General features: G+C 37.3%; 2 protein-coding genes across 2 annotated transcripts in view; one reads left to right on the top strand and one right to left on the bottom strand.

Moving 5' to 3' along the window:
* Positions 1-13,635, top strand: part of mtus2b (microtubule associated tumor suppressor candidate 2b) — a 29,799-nt gene extending 16,164 nt beyond the window's left edge. Inside the window, exons 7-14 of the mRNA XM_062419889.1 lie at positions 9,897-9,963; positions 11,021-11,235; positions 11,499-11,604; positions 11,696-11,769; positions 11,890-11,988; positions 12,138-12,257; positions 12,414-12,511; positions 13,428-13,635. Coding sequence (XP_062275873.1) covers positions 9,897-9,963; positions 11,021-11,235; positions 11,499-11,604; positions 11,696-11,769; positions 11,890-11,988; positions 12,138-12,257; positions 12,414-12,511; positions 13,428-13,635 — 987 coding nt within the window. The remainder of the gene's footprint in view (positions 1-9,896; positions 9,964-11,020; positions 11,236-11,498; positions 11,605-11,695; positions 11,770-11,889; positions 11,989-12,137; positions 12,258-12,413; positions 12,512-13,427) is intronic.
* Positions 13,636-16,233: 2,598 nt separating this feature from the next.
* stoml3a (stomatin (EPB72)-like 3a) lies at positions 16,234-19,380 on the bottom strand. The gene is given in 6 exon segments (XM_062419373.1): positions 16,234-16,425; positions 16,532-16,666; positions 17,459-17,662; positions 17,860-17,942; positions 18,343-18,415; positions 19,267-19,380. Coding segments are annotated over 6 exon segments (705 nt in total). The 5' UTR covers positions 19,285-19,380.
* Between the last annotated feature and the right edge of the window lie 2,064 nt (positions 19,381-21,444).

Genomic DNA, 21,444 nt, shown 5'->3' on the forward strand with positions numbered 1-21,444 from the left:
TTATATTTGATTTTCGATTTGGCAGTGTTTTATTAGTATTTTACATGATCTTGATAGGCAGCCTTGAATGTTTGTTTGTTTTCTGTCCAGTTTTGATGGAATATAGCATGTCAATTATCCATTATTGTTAAATATATTTCATTTGTGCTGTCATATGCTCCAACAGGTCTCTATAGGCTCAGATCTCTCTTAGAATACCTCCCTCCATCCTGTAATCCAGCACTGCTATTAGCTGCACTGCACCGTTAATTTCTGGACTATTTTAAGGACTGTGCAAGCAGTGACAGTATATGTTTATGAACCTAAATTGTAATCAGTTGTATTGAAGTAACAGTGAAAGGACCAATATTCTACTGAATGAGAGCCATCAGATTTGAGGTGTTTTATACATATCTTGATTGAGCATATCGACTTTTTTCAAGAAACTTCCATATATACAAATATATTATTTGAACATGATTTCCTCAGTCAGAACTATGAAGAATTCATTAATTTCTATTAAGTGTGTGTGTGTGTGTGTGTGTGTGTGTGTGTGTGTGTGTGTGTGTGTGTGTGTGTGTGTGTGTGTGTGTGTGTTCTGTATGTATTGAAATTCCTGCATGTGGCTATTTTTTCCCTGAGCTGAGTAACAGAGAAGATAATTGGCCACTTATTGATTATCTCCCTCCCCCATCTTCTCCTGCTGCACTCTTTTTGTTTTTTTCTCAAAGATGTAAAAGCCCGTACATGTGTGTGTGCGTGTGTGTGTAGGTGGTTCCCTTTTATGCATGTGAATGTGATACAGGGCGTATTGGCTGGGGTTTAAGGGGTGGGCAGGCAGGCAGAGCTGGGCTGGGCTGGCAGTCTTTGTTCCAGCAGGGATAAATGCCGGTCGAAAACCAGGAAACGAGGTGAGGCTTCGGTCTTCCAATCTCTCCTCCCCTCTCTTTCCTCCTCCGCCTGGCTGCCTCCCCCTCTTTCTCTTCTCTCTGTATCTTTCTGGCTTTTGCATCTGTCACTGCTGCCTCCCTAGCCGGCTCAGGGATGCTGCTGTCTGCTAGCATAGTATGGGCCATTGCTGCTGTGGGCATTTCCTCCCTCTGCACTGTCTGGACAAAACGGTAAAGCTAGTATCTTCTGCAGACAGCAGGCTTGTTTTAGCATCAAGGATTTCTTTATCTATGTGTGGTTGTGCGCATGTGTGTCTTTGGTGGGGGGTCGACGGGGGGTCTGAGGGTTTCTGTCTATATGAGCATTATTTCACTTGTTTCCTAGTGACGGAGCCAGTGGAGAGAGTGGAAAGCTGTGCATGAATATGCTGAGTCAAAGCAGGCTCGTCTGTCGCACTGTCCCTCTTTTTATTCTCTTAGAGTTTGCAGCAATATTAGATAACACACTATTGCTGCTCTACTATATTCTTACCCTGTTTTTCTATTATAGTAGGCATATTATGTCTTGCTGGTTATGATCAGGATTCATTATCCCCTTGTTTACCTGATGTTGCTGTGTTTCTCATCTGCGAGAAATCACATGTTTGGTCTTCATACTGCTGTTACAGAGTCTGGTTCTCTGCAGCGCAAAAAGTTCAAATATAAAAACAGATGCACATTTGAAGCTTTTTATGGTTCTTCTGACATTGGACACTGATTGCATGGGTGCCAATTTTGGAGAAGTTAATTAACTCATTATCTCCTTGAGAATTAGCAGCATTGTTATAAAAGGATACTTTTCCAGAAGGTAAAATTGATTGTGCTGTTTGATTGTTAGAGAATGAATCAACTATATCATGTTTGATAATCCATTTGTGATTTATAGTATGGAAAATGCCAAACATTATATAGTTCCTACTTCTCAGATATTAGGATGTTCTGCTTTTCTCTGTTTATTTCAGTTTAATTAAAATATCTTTTGCTTTAGTACTTTCAGTCAAGATTTTACTCCATCGTTCTGGTTGCTTATGATGGTCATTTTTCACTATTTTCTGCCATGTCTACAGACAGGATTAAGCAATCAATTACAAAAATGACCAGTGGAATTACTTATAATAGAAATAATCATTAGTTGCAGCCCTAAAAATGGATTATGTTGCCTTGGTGAGGGATAAACATCAGATGAGAAAATTGAGATGCATGTCACATTCTGGAACTCCCCAGAGATCCCAGCTGGGGGACGTCTGGGCAGGACTGGGGGAATGGTGGGTAGGAGCAGAGGCGGAGCTTAGGAGTAAGAAATGAAAAAAAAAGCTGCTCACCATCCTTCAACCCTCATGTGATCACTGCAGTCTCACCCTGATGATTGTATGTTCCAAGCACAACCTGTCATGACGATGACATCATTACTGCTGAGACATACCGTGCACTATCTCATACATATTTTACCCGCTGCTCTCGGAATCTCTTTGTTCCGCGTGAGCTTGGTGAGCTTTGCTTGATCTTGAAGCAACAGTGTGTGTAGCCATCTTACTGCATGTTTAGAGCTGTGATCAATGGTCATTTAACTGAGCTGTGTACAATGCTGCCTCTGTGAGTAAGATGAGCTTTTAGGGTGCCACATCATGATGAGTCCCCAGAGGATACTAGAGAAGCCTTTAAGCTGTGAGTGGTGGCTTTTTCATTGAAAAATGTTAACTTTTTTGTTGACTATTGCAGGATGAAGTGAAGAATCTAGCTTACTTTTCTGACCTGTAGTGAACTAGGTGATGTACTGACACAAAGATATAGTACCACACAAAAAATGGTTCCTATTTCTTTTTTTCTGAAATGCACATAAATGATAAAAAATTAAATTAACTACCATTCATTGTGTGCTGCTTGATCTACTGTGATTTGTGAGCACCGCTGCAAAGTGAAGCATACTACAGCTGTGGCTTCTGACCTTCTCTCCAGGAAAATGTGGCAAATTATAACATAGGGCTTTTATTGCTTGTGTTGTGCTTGCTATGTTTGTCATTGAATCATGGGCTCAGCCAATCTCATGTCAATTCAAGCATAGGATTTGCTGTATAATGTGCTGGTGTATTGTTGTATTTATTTATTATTAATTGTACAGTTTGTGGTTATTGTTGGTTTGTGGTTACTGCTAATTGGTTAAAACTTGTCTGTGCTATTACCATATAAGGAATTAACACTGTTACAAAACAAAAGCATAGTCAGAATTTAAGATTGTCAGTCTGTATCAACATACTGTGTGTGTGGAAAAAACCCTAAGATATCTAGCAGGAATGTCATTTTGGCCTCTAAAACATTTAATGCAATATTCTAGGTTCAAACTATTTTCTGATTTTAGCCTTCCCTTTTCTGGTTTGTTAACTTAGAAACATTAAAATATGCCATGAAATCTTATCTTTAAAGTGCAGCACAACAGCTCAGTGTTAAGCAGTGTCACATTAAAGTATCCCTCATTGATATAAATCAGGTGAACAAAAAACAGCTCTCAGTATAACACAGTAAAATTCTACCGCACTTCTAACTGCATTTTAAAGGAGGATTAAACAGCTTCAATTAGGGGCGGCGGATGCAGCGGATGGGTGTGGACGTGTATTCGTGAGCTCTCGGTGGTCGGCCGATAGCTGCATTTATCCTGCTTAATACTCTCATAACTCAAGATTATATGCAAAAAAACAGAAACTTTGAGCACTTGTGCATGGCAAGCTACAATCTTCGGCATAAAAAGCGGCATAAAGAGCGACAGGAAACTCCGACTTCAGCTTCACTCCACCTGCACGCTGCACCCAAGATGGCGGACGGACAGGACGAAACTGAGAAACTCCTGAACAAACTTCTGGATGCTATTAAAGAAACCAAAGAGGACCTAACAGAACACATTGACAAGAAAACAAATGACATACAAGCTAAATTAACGAAAATAGAGTCTTCAATCTCGACGTTGTCGGAAGAGGTCCAGGAAATGGAAACACGAGTCAGTGCTAACGAAGACGATATCAAAGATACCCGCGACCGTGTTAGCAAGATGGAGAAACTGATCGAGCATCTCAAAGGCAAAGCTGACGACCTAGAGAACCGCAGCAGAAGATCCAACATCAGGATCCTGAATGTACCTGAGCAGGCGGAAGGTCGCGATGCCGTAACATTTCTGGAAAGAGCGCACCGCGTCGGGAAGAAATCGGACAGACCGCGGCCTCTTATCGCCAAGTTTCTGAACTTCAGGGACAAAGAGAAGGTCCTCCGACTTGCCAGAAGCAAAGGAGAGGTGACATATGGGAATAGGAGGATATCATTCTATCCAGATTACAGCGCAGACCTGCAGCGCAGGAGAAACGAGTTCCTTGGTGTGAAAAAGATGCTGCGAGAGAAAGAAGTGGAGTACGCGCTGATATACCCAGCCCAGCTGCGCATTAAGCATCAGGAATCCGTCAAGTTCTTCTCCACTCCATCCGAAGCAGAAAGTTTTCTGAAAGAACTTCCGAGTGAGTAATACTAACTAATGTGACTGCTGTACACAGGCTAGCGTTATAGACATTTATGAGAAGGGTTATTATTAGCATAAGGACTCACAGTGAATTGAGAGAATTGAGCGGCACAAAGAAAGACACTGCTCCTCTTCTCTTCAAATGTTCAAATAATTAGGACCAAGGTTGAGGATAAGCCTGCATTTGATCAATGATACATGGCCAATTGTTCTATTAACGGCCAGATGGTTACGTTTATAACACTGTAACTTAAGAGACTTTGTCATGCAGGCTCAAAAACTTGATGTCATACATTGCACCCCAATGGTATGGACTGATTATATCTTATTTTACAAACTTCTCTCAATCTTATCTTTAACATTTCTAAACGTATAATGTTATGAGTGGCCAGTTTTGATTTCAGCAGCTGCTGGGGCCACCACGGTGGTTTAAGAAAGTTACCTACCTAATGTGGTTCAGTTACAGGAGTTTTACTAGGCAGGTTTTTAGTTTAGAGTTTTGGGGTTATGTATGGTCTCTCACTAAAGCTAGAGCTTTTAATTACATAAATGTACATACTACTTTCTGGTCCAGGTTGAGTTTTATCATTTCATCTATGTTGATTGTCTATAACATTTATACTCAGAGTTTACACAATGGGTAAATTAACATGTATATCTTGGAATATTAAAGGGGTCAACTCACCAATTAAGAGAAAGAAAATGTTGACATACTTAAAGAGACAGAGGGTAGATATCGCCTTTATTCAAGAGAGCCACTTAACTGATGCCAAACATTTGAAATTGCGTAGGGACTGGGTGGGTAACGTTTTTACTCCTCCTACTCCTCAAGAGCAAGAGGTGTTGCCCTGCTCATTAATAAAAACCTTAACTTTAAATTAAATTCTGTTGAAAAGGACAAAAATGGGAGATTTTTACTTGTAGATTGCGTACTAAATAGGAACAGAATATTTTTGGTCAATATATATGGGCCTAACTACGATGATCCATTATTCTTCAACAATCTGATTATGAAACTGGCTACAATTGGGGGCCAGCTTATCCTGGGAGGAGACTTTAACTTGGTCTTAAATCCTTTACTGGACAGATCATCACCAAAAACAACCTATCTATCAAAATCAGCCACAACATTAAAACAAGGTATGAGAGACATAGGTTTAATTGATATATGGCGAAAACTTCATCCAAAAGAGAGGGATTTTTCTTTTTTCTCAGAAGTTCATAAGACATACTCCAGAATTGACATGTTCCTGGTATCACAAGATATGATGTCCACAGTAAATGAATGCTCTTATTTAGCTGCGACCTTCTCGGATCACAATCCCATTATGCTCACCTGGATGATTAATACATCACAGCCCGCAACCCGTAGGTGGAGGTTCAAAAATTACATGTTAAAAGATCCCGAATTTATTTCATATATGACTACATATATAGAAATATTTCTTGAAGCCAATTCAAACTCCGCCTCACATACTAATATTTGGGAAGCACTTAAAGCCTATATGAGAGGGCATATTCTATCATATAGTGCCCATAAGGTTAAAAAAAATTAGAGAAACACCGACTAAGTTGGAAAATGATATTAAGAAATTGGAGCAGGAATACATCACCACCAAAAATGAAGAACATCTCAATGCCCTAACTAAAACAAGGATACTATATAATAATCTGTGCACCAACAAAGAGGAAGCAAATATGGCCAGGACCAGGTACCATTACTACGAATTTGGGAACAAAACGGGCAAACTCTTGGCCTGGCAAATTAAGAAGGAAGCATCTGATAAATTTATTGATATATTAACAGAGGATGATAGACACCTTGACGATTCAGCATCTATAAATGCAGAATTCAAACAATTTTATGAAGAATTATATAAAACTGGGCAGGACGGTGATAATAGTGGAGCGAGAAGGTTTATGGATGGTATAACTCTTCCCAAATTACAAGATGATGATAGAAAACTGCTTGATGCAGATATATCAGAGATGGAGGTACTCCAAGCTATTAACTCCTTACAAATTAACAAGACACCCGGGCCAGATGGCTTCCCCATTGAGTATTTTAAGGCTTTTTCAAAAAAGCTATTAACCCCCCTCACGAACATGATTAAAGAAGCACTTGAAAATCAAAAATTGCCAGACTCATTGGAAATCGCGACGATCACACTGCTCCCAAAACCAGGCAAGGACAAACAGAAATGTGACTCATACCGACCCCTTAGCCTCTTGAACGCAGACTATAAGATATTATCCAAACTAATTGCTTGTAGACTGGAAGATGTTATACCAAAGATAATCCACGCTGACCAAACAGGGTTCGTAAAAAACAGGCATGGGGCAGATAATGTGCGGCGACTGCTCCACATACTGAGCACCGCTCAAAAAGATGGAACTCCTATGCTAATAATATCTATGGATGCAAACAAAGCATTTGACAGGATCGAACCAAGCTTTCTATTTCGGACACTAGAGGCTATGGACTTTGGAGAGAAATTTATCCGGTATATTAAAACACTCTTTAATGCTCCCAAAGCCAACATTTTAACAAATGATGTCCTTTCTCACACTTTCTCCCTAACCAGAGGCTGCAGGCAAGGCTGTCCAAGCTCACCCCTGCTCTTTGCACTCGCGATAGAGCCATTAGCCGTCGCCATCCGATCCAATATGTCCATAACTGGAATTAAATTTGGCACAAGTGAACATAAACTTTCCTTATATGCGGATGATCTCATGTTATACATAACTGACCCACACACATCAGTACCCCCATTATTACAATGTCTAAAAGAATATAGTGCAGTTTCAGGGTATAAATTAAATTACACTAAAAGTGAGATTCTACCACTAAATATACAGGATAGCAATATCAGAACTCTCACTGACCCATTAAAATGCTGCAATAGCGGCTTTAAATATTTGGGTATACAAATTGGAAAATCCGACGGACATATATTTAAAAATAACTATAAAAAACTGCTGGAGCAAACCAAACTTGACCTTCAAAGATGGAAGGATCTTCCACTGTCTCTCATAGGCAGGATTAATACCATCAAAATGAATATTCTGCCTAAGTTTATTTACATGTTTCAGTGTCTCCCTATAAAAATTCCCAAGAGTTTCTTTAAAGAACTTAACAGAATTATTACCCCTTTTTTGTGGCAAAAGAAGAACCCTACGGTCAAACTCAGCTCTCTGCAGGCCCCATATTCAAGGGGAGGGCTTAACTTGCCAAATTTTAGGAATTATTATCTCGCCTCTCAGTTCAGACCAATTTGGATTTGGCTGCACACAGAGAAAAGTGAGGCCCGATGGGTATCAATAGAACAATATATGATGGGATCTGTACCTTTTTAAAGTATGTCCCGTTTATAGGCACAAAAAAATGTTTGGCCGCAGTCACAAGCAATCCTATAATATTGAACACATTTGCCGCTTGGCAAGAATCTCATACACTTCTGGATCTAAATATATCATTTCTAGGGAGGACCCCTTTGTGGGGTAACCCTAACCTCTCACCCCACATTGCTGACACAAGACTACTAAGATGGAAAGATAAAAAGATTCAAACGGTTGCTGATTTATATATTAATGATACATTTGCCAACTTCCAACAACTAAAAGAGAAATTTAACCCTCCTGAACATAGTTTTTTTAAATTCCTACAAATTAGAGACTGGGTTGAAGGGAATACTAAAGAAATATTTCCAAATATTCCAAAAGAAACTCCTCTTGAAATCCATTTATGTGACTCAGGCAGAACGACTAAAGGACTAATATCCTCTATATATGCTATCATCAATGACAATTTGCCTGTTTATGATAAAATGTCTACAAGAGGGAAATGGGAAACAGACCTGGGCTGTATTTATGACGAAGAGGAATGGCGTCATCTATTGGAACAGGCACAGATTATGTTGATCTCAACGAAACACAGACAAATTCAATTCAATATATTTCATAGGACATATTACACTCCTTACAGGCTACTTAAGATTGCCAACAACATTTCCCCCAAGTGTCAGAGATGTAAAGTGACAGACGGTGATCTCATACATATGCTCTGGAATTGCCCTGTGATAGAAGAATTTTGGAAACGTGTTATTGCTTTAACCTCAAAGGTAATAGGAACTCAAATTGTGCAGGATCCTAAACTATGGATTCTGGGAGACACCAGCTTGATTAATGTGAACTACTATAATAGGTACTTTATTTTACTGGCCAGTACTGCAGTGAAAAAATGTATTCTCATCAACTGGAAATCTGAAGACTCACCATCACTGAGACACTGGATAAATGAACTTGTATCTTACTGCACACCTGAAAAGATATTGTATAATGTGAGAAAGAAACCTGCAACTTTTCAGGAAATTTGGGGCCCTTTTATCAACATTCTACCTTCTTTGGATTTAGTTGACCACGGTGATGTGACTTTTCCTGGACCGACTTAAACTTAACCCTCTGTAATGCATGGAGTATCCTATCAGAATTCCCTCATTGATGTCATGTATGCAGAGGGGTGCGTGTACACAGATTGTGTAGGTATGTAAACGGAAGGAAACTGAGGACCATACAAGGGAGGAGGGTGGGGGGTGGGATGGGGAAAACTACTGTAAAATGTTTTGTTGTTTTGTTACTGTAATTGTTACAATACTTCCTATGCCTGGTATGTTTGTGGGTTTGTACAACTGGGTGAATGCCTGACTTACACCACTGTCATTGTTCTAGATACATGTATACCTGGTGATGTATCCTTGTTGTGTTTGGAACTATAGATGTTCTAGATGTTCTACTTACTGTCTGTTCTTTCTTTCATATTACTATGATTTATTTAATTTATCTTTTTTATCTTTTATTTTTATTTTTTTTTATTTTATTTATTCACTTGTTTTTATCTATTTATAGTCTTTTATTTATTTATGTATGTATGTATGTATGTACGTGTGTATGTATATGTATATATGAATATATTATTTGTTTTTGTTTTTATTTTAATGGAAGTTGATGGCATATATTCTTATAGATACGTGCTCTTTTTTAAAATTTTATTTATTTATTATTCCTTTCTCCTTTTCCTTGGAAACGGACAGACTTGAAAAGCTATTATTTTATTTTGTTTTTCATTGCACAAGCTGGAAGCGCTTGATGTTGTACACCACAAAAATGCTGTAATAATGAATATCTGTTAATAAAACAAATCTTTAAAAAAAATAAACAGCTTCAATTAAAAAGTGGAGTGAGTTTTAACACTTTAACACTTAATACATTGGCAACTGAGTACATAACAATATAAAAATAGCTCTTTTTAATATTGTGATGTGATGTTCATATCATATAACTTTGTTCTACTCTTCACCAGCTTCACCAGACTTGTGCCAGAACTGTCACATTAATTTGACTTTAATGCTTAGAGCCATACTGTTGCTGTTTGTAAGAAATCCATTTTCCCTGTTCAAAGATGTTCACAACTGTATGTGTTTGCATTTCAGAGTGAGAGTGCCATTGTCAAAGAGAGGGAACTGTCCCTAGAGCTCGCCAGAATCAGGGATGAAGTGGGTAAGTGGGATACAGTCTGACAGATATGGCACCACAGGGAGGAGTGCAGTGAGTCACTCTTACCTCATAGCGTATCATGTATAATACAGAGCTATATAGGAATAAGTGTCCCCTCGGAATGCACTTTACTGATAGAGTCTGGATTAAGTGCAAGATTGAACACCATATACCAGATATTGTAATAATGCTGCCCTGTTGTCATTGTTTCATTTAGAAATCCGTACCTCCATTTTCAAAACCCTCCCTGTGTGTTTTTTCATAATTATAATAGCTTTTCAAATAAATATATATATATGTATATATATGTATATATGTATGTATATATGTGTATATATATGTGTATATATATGTATATATATATATATGTATATATATATATATGTGTATATATTTATGTATATATATGTGTGTATATATGTGTATATATATATGTGTATATATTTATGTATATATATGTGTGTATATATGTGTATATATATATGTATATACTGTATATGTATATGTGTATATATGTGTATATATATATGTATATATATGTATATGTGTATATATGTATATGTGTGTATATATATGTATATATATATATGTGTGTATATATATGTATATATATATGTGTATATATGTATATGTATATATATATGTATATATATGTATATGTGTGTATATTTATGTATATATATGTATATGTGTATATATATATGTATATGTGTATATATATGTATATATATGTATATGTGTGTATATATATGTATATATATATGTATATATATGTATGTGTGTGTATATATATATATGTATATATATATGTGTATATATATGTATATATATATATATATATGTATATTCAAACAAAGGCACACACTAGTTCCAAATATGTGAGTTGTGTTGTCTCACACAATAAATATCAACATCCAGACATTAAAACACAAGTACTGACAATGATAAGAAACGTTGAATTAACTTTGGTATATCCTCTTAAGGCAAAGTTGTTTCTTCTAGTCAATGACCCAAATCTTGGATCTAGTGAAGGAGACTTCAGTTCTTCATTGTGTTCCAGCTTTCAGTGTTGCACACTGGGAGCAACTGCAGCAGGAGAAGGAGGAACTGGAACGGCGTTTTGAGGCTGAGCTGCAAGGATTGCGCGCTCAGCAGCAAAGAGAGCTGGGAGCGCTGGAGGAGCGGCTGAAGGCACAGCATATGGCTGAGTGCAAGATCCTGCAGGCCCAGCAACGCGCTGAACTACACGATCTACGGGTCAAACAGCAGGAGCAGGTTTGTCATTTTCATCCACTGAGAAGTTAGGGTGTTTTGGCACTGCTGTTGCTGGGTGTAAAACATCCACTGAAATCCTACATTATTCTCACATACTCTAAATACCCTCTCTATATACAGTTTCAGCTATAGCAGCTTAAGAGCAAATATATAACTTCCGCTATGAGTTCTACTGTAGAAACTTTGGGTGTACAGTCAACTCATGGAAGAAAATATAATTATAAACATTTTTCTAACTGTTCATTGTGTCCATGTTGGTCCAGGTTGAGGAGATGTTTGAGAACCATGAGGAGTCCTTGATGGAGATGGAGACAGCACACAATGACACACTGGCCACTCTGCAGGAGGAGCATGCCAGGACTGTGAAAAGTATGAACCATTAAAATGGCTCACCTTTACTGACACATTTTTCTGCAGCTTGAAATAATTATAATGTTTTGTTTTTTTTATCTTGCATCAGATCTGAAAATGGCCCACGAGCAACAGAGGAAATCTCTGGACGAGGAGTTTGAAAAGATCAGATTGTCACTGCAGGTGAATGGGTCTTCCTCCTGATGATTTATGTTTTCTAAAGATATACAGTATAATACATTGTGTGGTCAGTGACAGTAACTAACTAACTTATTATGGTCATATTGTCTGCTGGCTGACCAGGATCAGGTGGACACGCTGACATTTCAGAACCACAGCCTTCGAGACCGAGCAAAGCGCTTTGAAGAAGCTCTACGAAAGAGCACAGACGAACAGATAGTGGTAACTGCTGCATGATACAGTACAGAGAAATATATTGGCTGTTTTGGTGACAATGGCAGGAAAAATCTTTAAAAAATGTTGTTTGCTTGCATTGTTTATTGCTCTAAATATTGGCGGTAGTTTTCACTGTTGTTGTCTGTTGTTTACAGGATGCTTTGGCACCATATCAACACATTGAGGAGGACCTGAAGAGTCTGAAAGAAATTCTGGAGATGAAAAATCAACAAATCCATCAACAGGAACTGAAGATTACAGAACTGGAGAAAATAGTAAGCTTAACATTTCTGATTTTGTTTTAGCAACAAAGAAAACCTTTAGATATGTTTTTTTTTGTATGTGAAGTTGCCATGTTTTGCTAGTTATAGACTCATTCATCATTTGAAGAATTTAATGTTGTGCACATTTTCCTCTTTGTTTTTGAGCAGGCTGAAAAGAATGTGTACCTGGAGGAAAGAGTGCAGGTGTTGCAGCAGCAGAATGAGGACCTGAAGGCTCGAATAGACAAGAACGTAGCTGTGTCCAGGTCAGATTTGTTTGAATGCATACTGATGCAGATTTAAAATCCAGTTCAAACCAGTGAGATTAAATGAACTTAAACTCATAATATTGATTAAAAAAATACTATAATAAAAGAAATAGAAAATAATCAGAAGGAAAAAAATGTGATATTTTTGAAGCATTGTTATATCTTGTTATTAAATGATGTAAATACTTTTGCAATGTATCTAGTAATGTCATTGGTAATTGTATTTTTCTTTTAACTCTGATATTGATGTGACTTTACAGTTTGAAATATAACTCTAGTTTGCCTCACTAAAGTATGACTCTCTGACTACTTACAATGACATCATGGGAAGAGATTAATGCTTCTCACAAGAAAAAAATGTATTGCAGCGTACCTTCAACTTGAAAATTCAAATGGACAAGAAACAGTTATCTGGTGCGCTGTAAATACTGAAATATAAAAAAATATATATTTGAAATGCATTTCAAGTGTTATATCATGATCAAAAGTTTTCTAACATTTCCCATAATGACTTTTGATAACCCAAAGAGGATAGGTTATACTGTATTTTCAGGTAAAGAGAACCGTAAAGAGAGTAAGAGTTGAGGACGAGTGTAAACATACCGAATACAATATATCTTGTGGAATTATGCATTATATATACATAAAGTATAATAATACACATTTTTTGTCCACTTTTTGCTCATTACCTTCTGAAAAATATCTGAGGGTTTTGTTTTTTTTTTTTTTGGGGGGGGGGTTCATTATTGAACAAACTTACATCTACCAAAACACAATAACTGCAATATAAAGTTAAATAGTAATGAAAACTCCTCTTGAGGAGTTTCAGTTTGCTTTATTAGGTTTTTTGTTTTTTTTTAACAGCAACCTTGCAGCCGGAAATCTGACGTTAACTTTTGCATGTCCCTATTAGGCAACTCTCTGAGGAGAATGCCAACTTGCAAGTAAACGTGGAGAAGGAGAGCAACGAGAAGAAACGACTGAGCCGCACCAATGAGGAACTGCTGTGGCGTCTTCAGACAGGCGAGCTGAGCCCTCGCATGTCCCCCAGTTCCTCCCCCATCCATCGACCCTCATCTGGACCAGGCTCACCTGCCCGCCCACACTCCTACCATCAATGACATTCTCAGTGGAAGCTCTTGTATCAAATGCTTTCTTTTATCTGGCATTGGATGCCCTGATTATTTTTTAACTCTTTATTGAATGTTCCTCTCCATTTAAAGTGTAGGACTTTACACAGTGTAGATGGAATGACTCACATTAGTTTTACTCATAGGAAATGGCGTAAGCCCATATGATGCATTTCCAAAGCCAAACCCCAGGAAATTTAATGTCTGACCTAAAGAATTGTATTAAGTGTCACATCTCTTGTTGTTCAAAGGGAATTCTCTGTTGTTCACTTTTTTCTATTCTACATGAAACCCCCTCAAAACACTGCAGTAGATGAAAGACCTGGTCATTCTAGACTTCAGAGAGCAGGATCAGACTCACGGTGCCTCATTTCCATGTTTTTGCCTCCATCTGCATCTCCACTTTCTCATCCAGCGCTCAAGATGATGGATGTACAAGACATAGCAAGCATCGAAAGTGCAACCACTAACACAAGAAGCGCCTTTGCCGTCCATTCTCTTCCACCAGCAACATCTGTCCAGGCACAGGAAATACTTTGGGTAAAATCACAAAGTACTAATTGAAATAGTTCATATATCTGGAGTGTATGAATGACTACCTAGCCATTTAACCTCAATCATCAACCCTACTTTCTCCGTCAACAGCTAGGTATTAACGTCGACCCGAAATGTATGATTACAACAACATAACTCATAAATCCATGGAACTGCCAACAAAGTATTATTATAATATTGATTTTCATTTGTAAAAACTGTACATGTATTGCTCTCTTTAAAGCATGTTCTGTCTTCCGGTGACAGTTAACTTTACAGTATTTTAAGATTACTAACAGTGTGATGATATGGAGCAGAAGGGTGAACGGGCAACACGACTTACCTCCTATTTCTAATGAATCAGAGCAGGATCTATTGAAAACAATATAAATAACAGATCAATACATAATTACACATTTCACACAGAAACTTATCTCATATTTTTCATGTGAGATGGTGCCCTTAAAGAAAGTATTTCAATTTCCCACAAAACAAGCGTGCAAGATCTGTAGGAACCACCAAAGAAGAAATCATGAAACATAACAGTCCACCTAGCTGTCATGTCCGGTGTGTGTTGCTGCAAAATCAGCCATGAATGGTATAAACACTGCAGTTCTTGTCAAAATGTTTTAACCTGTACACATTTAAATCTGACATATTTCATTTGTACAGTTTTAACATTACGTTTTACATTTTTTTTAATGCACTTCCTTGAAGTGTTATTTTTTTCATCGCTCTTGCAGCCTGGTATTGTTGCTGTTTTCTGAATTACTAATTAATTGATTAGTTTTCTGTGTAGATTGAATTTCACCACAGGGGAAAAAATGAGCAAATGTAATGAAAAACACTATTATGGCTTCCAAACTTTTTGTTTGTACACCAAATTGACTTCACAAAATTTCTGTTGAGGAAAAGAAAATCCTGAATTTGAGAAATAATTTTGAAAAAAAAAAAAATGTAAATCTGCAAGCTCTTACCTCATTTCTCAGTATAGAGAATAATCTCAGGCAAATTATGATTCATCAAAGGAAAGCCACTGCCATAACTTAGTTCACATGCTTGTGTATTAGTTGTATTTTTTTAAAGTTATACTTGTACTTTTTGTAACCATTGTTTGCAAGATATTCTTTGTACAACATTATTTGGATGTAGAGAATGTGTATGAATATTTTAAAGAGCAAAGTGCAGTTAGCAAATATATAAAATGGATTGGAGTACTTTATTATAATGTTATAATATCCCCCCCTGGCACATCAAATGTGGAAATCTGCTCAAACAGGTATTTAGTTGTTGGTGAGATGCATTTGCTGTTATGACTGTTAGTTGATTATGTTCAACTTTACTGTTTTCTGAAAGGTAGTGGAAATGATATTTCTCTCCATCAGGTATTCCGATTGCACTGATTGCCTCTGTGTCCTGTGGACATGACATAGTACTCATTTACTGAATGTTTGTTCAACATATGAATATGAAGTGTTTTTGTTTACAGTTTACATCCAATGTCAGAGCAGGTTGACGTATCATGTAGCTGTTAGTACTTCTGTTGATTGTTTACAGGACTTCTGTTGTCAAGATTGTATCCAGTATTTCAGAAACACATTTATATGAAAGCATGTCTTTATAAGGTTGTTGTGCTTGATTTGAGTTTTTACATTTCTTGTGCATTTCATATATCTATTTATTTGTCCTCCTCCAGAACTGCAACTGTAGCTTAGCTGGGTAAAATAATTGTGGTCAATGATGAGACATTAATGTCCATACTGTATATGTTGCACTTTGTATTTAAGTATTAAATCACATTAAGAAAATAAGACACAAAAGTGCGAGTTGGTGTGGATACCTTAATTATTCTATTTTATTGTTGCCACTCATATACATGGTGCTAATATATCGAGCTTGTCTGTTGTGCAAAAAGTGCAAATCAACTGCAAACATTTAAGGACTACATCAAAAAGAGATACCACTGTGGCTTGTAACAGTAATAATAACAATATAACTACAACAATGATACAAATGGGACTGAAAGTAACTTATATGACTTGAAATTTAAATTCATCACTTCCTCTGCATAAAATTCTGTAACATATCTATAGGGAGAGGGAAGACAATGGTGGAGTTCTTCTCTCCTGCGATGGAGCTGAGCGTCTGCAGGTATCGCAGCTGGAGAGCAGAGGGTGACTCAGAGATTACCAGAGAGGCTTCTTTCAGAGCCCTGGAGGCCTTCATCTCTCCCTCTGCAGCAATGATCTGAAACACAGACAGACAAACAACATTGTTCTTTCTCAGCCTCTTTTCTTTTTCATCAGCGGAGTGCATTAAGAAATGAAATTCGATCTTCCCTGGCCGTCTTCACCTTAGCCCTGGCCTCACGGCTGGCTTCTGCCTCTGCTGCCATGGCTCTCTGCAGCTGTTGAGGCAACTTCACATCTTTGATCTCCACACGCTCCACCTTAATACCCCACGGATCAGTGGCTTCATCCAGAGCTTCCTGAAGATCAATATTCCAGGCACTTAAAAACATTACTACTACAGTTTCAGTTTTTTATGACTATTTTTAATGTAAGAGGTTGCTCTTACTGAGACTTAACACCAATATCTTCAGTTCTATAGATCTTAAACCTCTAGTAGCTCCTAGGTTTGGTTTTGTGGCATATTTACTCCACCTCACTGCTCGTTATGCTGTTTTTTGCTACAGCTGGCTGCTGCTTTATGTGAGAAACTTTGATAAACTCACTGTCCCAAATTTTAGACAAAGCTAGTCAGCTATTGAAGACAAGAAAATATAATGATACAACTAGACATTTTTGTTAGTTCAGACAAATGTGCATGAAAAAACGGTGAATTTTGGATTTACATTTATTTGCTGGGTCATGTGTTCTAGAGTCGTATAGAGGGAAGTATTTTTAAAGTATAGTCATTTTTAAGGCAAAGATATGTCAGTGCTTTGTCAGAATAACAGCTCATAGGCTATCTCTTGTTTTCATGACCATGAAAAGTTTCAACTTTCTGTTTTGTTGTCAAACATTTACCTCGCAAGTGTCATTTGTCTTAAATCCCCTGGATTTGCATCACTGCACATTATATTTCTCAAATAGCTGTGCACCAGACATAGAAGGTAATGCGGTTCAGCTGATGTTAGGACCAGTAGAGCATAAATAAATTCTGATTTTATATTCAGCTATTTATTTATTTTTTAATCATTGTGTCAATATATTTAAGATGTCTACTCTCTTCCTGCTGCTCATGAACCTTCTTATCACATCACAGAATTTGTTGTCACCTGCATGGTGAGTGATATGCCATCTCTCTCAGAGAGCAGTTCTGCAAGGGTCTTAGTGCCCAGTATATTTCTTAGGGTGGTTTGAGCCAGCAGCCGCGTCGATGAGTGTGCATTGGACACATTGGCTACAGATGATATGGGGCAGTGAATCCGGAAGTACACCACACCATCCACAGACACTGTCACAGAGTCTTTGGTTAGGATCTGAAAAGGTAAAAGAAAAAAAGAAAAACTCTGATGCTGTGCTATGTGGGTTTATGGAGGAGGATCACATACTATTTTCTATTAATGGCTGCAAGGCAGCATGCAATGACCCTCTAACACATTGGATTTTGACATACAAATTATCTCCCCACATTTTAAGTAAACCATGAAAACAGAAGAAATGCATAAAACCTTACCTATTGTGGGGGGATGTCAAAGGACACAGTTCTCAGATCAACTTTCACAAAGGTATCAGTGCAGGGCAGAACTAAGAAAAGTCCTGAGAAGAATCAAGACCAATTTTTGTAGCTACTTTAAGCAAGGGGTGCTTGTGCAATCTATTTGGAGCATCCTATATTGTAGAAGTTGCTGATTGGTATAACAGAATGAAATAACAAATGTATCTGATGTTACAGCCAATCATTCAACATCAAGTTGGATAATCCATCAGGCTTGGAACAGAGTTTTCACAATTTAGTATTAGATATCCAGCCCAATTGGGAAACACAACAGTCAAGGATTTGTTTCTAAGATTGTAGAGTGTGTCTCCTTGGATCCTAGTTTGTAACCAGTTTGTACAAAGTTAATGTAGACATTAACTGGGTACAATTTTCTGGAAAGTTATCCTAGACTGGATAGCATTGGAAAATATCATGTCATTCAAAGTGAAAGAGTCGTACCTGGTCCTTTAGGTTTCCTGTCTGTGATTCGGCCAAGTCTAAAAATGACGGCTCTCTCATACTCCTTTACTATCTGCACATTACAGACAAAGCCAGTCATACAGAAAGAAAAGTAAGATTATCTCATGACATGTAGCCACATCAGAGAATCCAATCCAAATGCATAACTTTAAGGACTGGACCCATATATCAGTTTGCTTATGTAGTTGGACATCAAATATCAGTTTCTCACATCATGACGGCTGTTTATCTGAACTACTGTGACATCTGTGACATTTGCACATTCTACTTTTGGATTTCATTGACCAATAATAAATATATTTTTGTAAAGTGTATTGATCATTAAACAGATGATCTGAATCACTTTGCCTTAAAAAAAGACCCTTTGGTAACACAGGAGAGATGAATCTAAGACTGAAAGCAATGCATTGACTGCAGGGGATTGGTTTTGTTTTCTACAAAGAAAAACTTGAAGAATAATTTGAAAGATGCTATAATCACATACTATTCTCCACTTCATCCTTAAAAAGTTTCAAAACTCAAGGTGTTACACCCTATCCAAATTAGGTTTCTCTGGTACAGCACTACTATATCTCAATCATTCTCTAGCTCACTCTGCCTCTATTGAAAAAAGAAGTAATCTTCTAAGCACTTCATACACCTCCAAGCCTTGTAGCACTTGTGTCAGGTGGGACATGGAACTGGGTGCGGAGGCACTTATTCTTGAAGGGTTATACTTGATCTACTATAGCTTGGATTGTACTTCATTTGACATTGCTTTTGACAAAAGCATCTGCCAAATAAATAGATTAAATGTAGACAAGTTACACAGTTTAGCAGACATGCAGAGAGAATGCGGGTAAGTGATGACCAATACTTGCCTAATACCAATCAGAAGTGTACATGAATATGGATATACTCTACCTTAACACACATAAACATTGTGACAGGGAAGAGTGGTATTATAAAGAGGAGGGATATGATGACCAATATCCAACCAAAACATCCCAGTCTCCCTGAGTTTTTATCTGTAGGGGAAGTAGAAAACCATTAATAAGCTTGTACTGTAGTGATTATTCATTTTCTATGTTTGTTATGTTATTTTAGCATTGAAAGCTAAACCGAAGATTGTTGCAGTCATGCTGTTGACACAATTAAAGAGTAATATGATACAGCGGGACAGCACCTTTTATTTATGTATGTCTCATTTGTCACTAATGATGTAAATAATCTCAAAGGGAAGTCATATCATTTCAAAGCCAGCTGTATCTGTGTTGTGTAAAGCTTTACTAAAAGAGAGTAACGTGTGTTTCTATGCCCCTTAAAAACAGTTCACTTGGGGTCCATTAACAATATCTATACTCTATGGGATTTTCCCTCCAAATACCCAGACTTATCCCATTCAGTTAAAAATTAAACATTTCACAGTCAAAGACAGAATAAGGCTCACTTTTGTATAGATTAAAGATCAAAGAGTATTTAGTATTTACCTTCAACATTCTCCATGGAATTGATTTGAAGTTTACCTTGCGTAACCATACTGGCCGTGCTGGACGTTGTGATCATTTGTGAGAAGGTTTCAGTGTGATGGAGTGAGTGAAGCAGTGTTGTTTACCTATCTGTTCTCCCTGAGAGGTGTGGCCTATCCCCTTCCCTAATTACCAGTTGGTTTCCAGGAGCCCGAGACACACAAACTCAAACTCCCACTTGATGATGTGTGACTCATGGACTCAGCTCGTGGGTGCCAACAAGTAACATGAACCATACTGTAGATCTCAACCAGCTTCTATGTGGCTCCTGTATTGAAAGCTTAAGGTTCAGCGCTTGTGGTTTCCTATTATACTCTTACATCCAGGTCCAAGAGTCTGACACCTGTCGAGTGCAGGTTATGAATAAACAATAGGTGGCATCCAAGTCGTGAAACATGAGTGCTGGTGCAGGCACAAGATGTGATCATGCTCATGTTTCTTGTCTCAATTCTCCCCACATTTAAAATGAGCTTAATTGAAAAAGATTTCTCAATTTTTCACAATGAGTAAGATTTCTGTTTAAATTCATTTTTGTTTTTTTAATGCGACAGAGAGAAGAGAGAGAGGAAGAGAGGAAAGGAGTGAGGTGAGGGAATTTTATATTTGTTAAAAACATGGTACCTGAGAGCAATATGGATACATACAGTAATTGCAATAATGTTAAAAAAAGCATGACTACAAAGTAAAAACAAATGCAAAGCAGTTATTTATGTGATGTGAAGATGTGCAGTACAGTTTGTTCAAATTACAGAGTCATAAGAACTGACGTGAGCTGCTCGTTTTCATATTTTTTCTCTTTAAATTTGTCACATGACACTTGGTCACATGACAGCCCACTCAATACAAGATGTCTGAATACCAGCTCCACTTGTTCAGTCCTACACACAGCAGCACCGTTTGCTAGTTTCATTTGTGGGGATGAGTTTAAAATGCAACTGTGAGTGGCTAAAGCAGTAAAAAAAAAAAAAAAAAAAGAAGCAATGTATGTGTGCAGTGAGACTTTATGGTTGGCGTTCAATCTTTTTTATATTCAATCGTTCAATATTACACATGATTTCATGAAATTGGAATTTGTGTCTATTCATATTATTTAAAATAAGACAACATATTCCTTGCTCTCTTCTTTTTTATGATTTTTTTTGTATGACAGTCAGTAAGCGCAGAAGTGCACAAGAGAAACTACACAGACCTCATCCACTTCCAAAATATATTTTTTAGGATTTCAAACCTCAGGAACAGAACTCATTCTCCAGCTATTCTCATCCTTTTTACAAAGTAAGTTGTTTTAAACTAGTGTGAACACAGATCTGCAAACTGCAGTGAAATTTGTTTTAAGTTGTATTATTATACATATAATATTCTACAGACATTATCTCTGGATCCAATGGCTTTGTGTTACTCAGTTTCATCCTGTGCTGGCAGTAAGTTTCCCATATAAGTAAAACATTGTGATGATCATGATAATGAAACAAACAAAAACAGAATTGGTCTCAAACATATTTTGATTACTAATGTACATTTTCATTTTGTCTTAAACATGCTTTATTTTCCATTTATCATTTAATACTTTCAA

This window comes from Scomber scombrus, chromosome 5 (genome assembly GCF_963691925.1).
Source record: "Scomber scombrus chromosome 5, fScoSco1.1, whole genome shotgun sequence".
Lineage (NCBI taxonomy): Eukaryota > Metazoa > Chordata > Actinopteri > Scombriformes > Scombridae > Scomber > Scomber scombrus.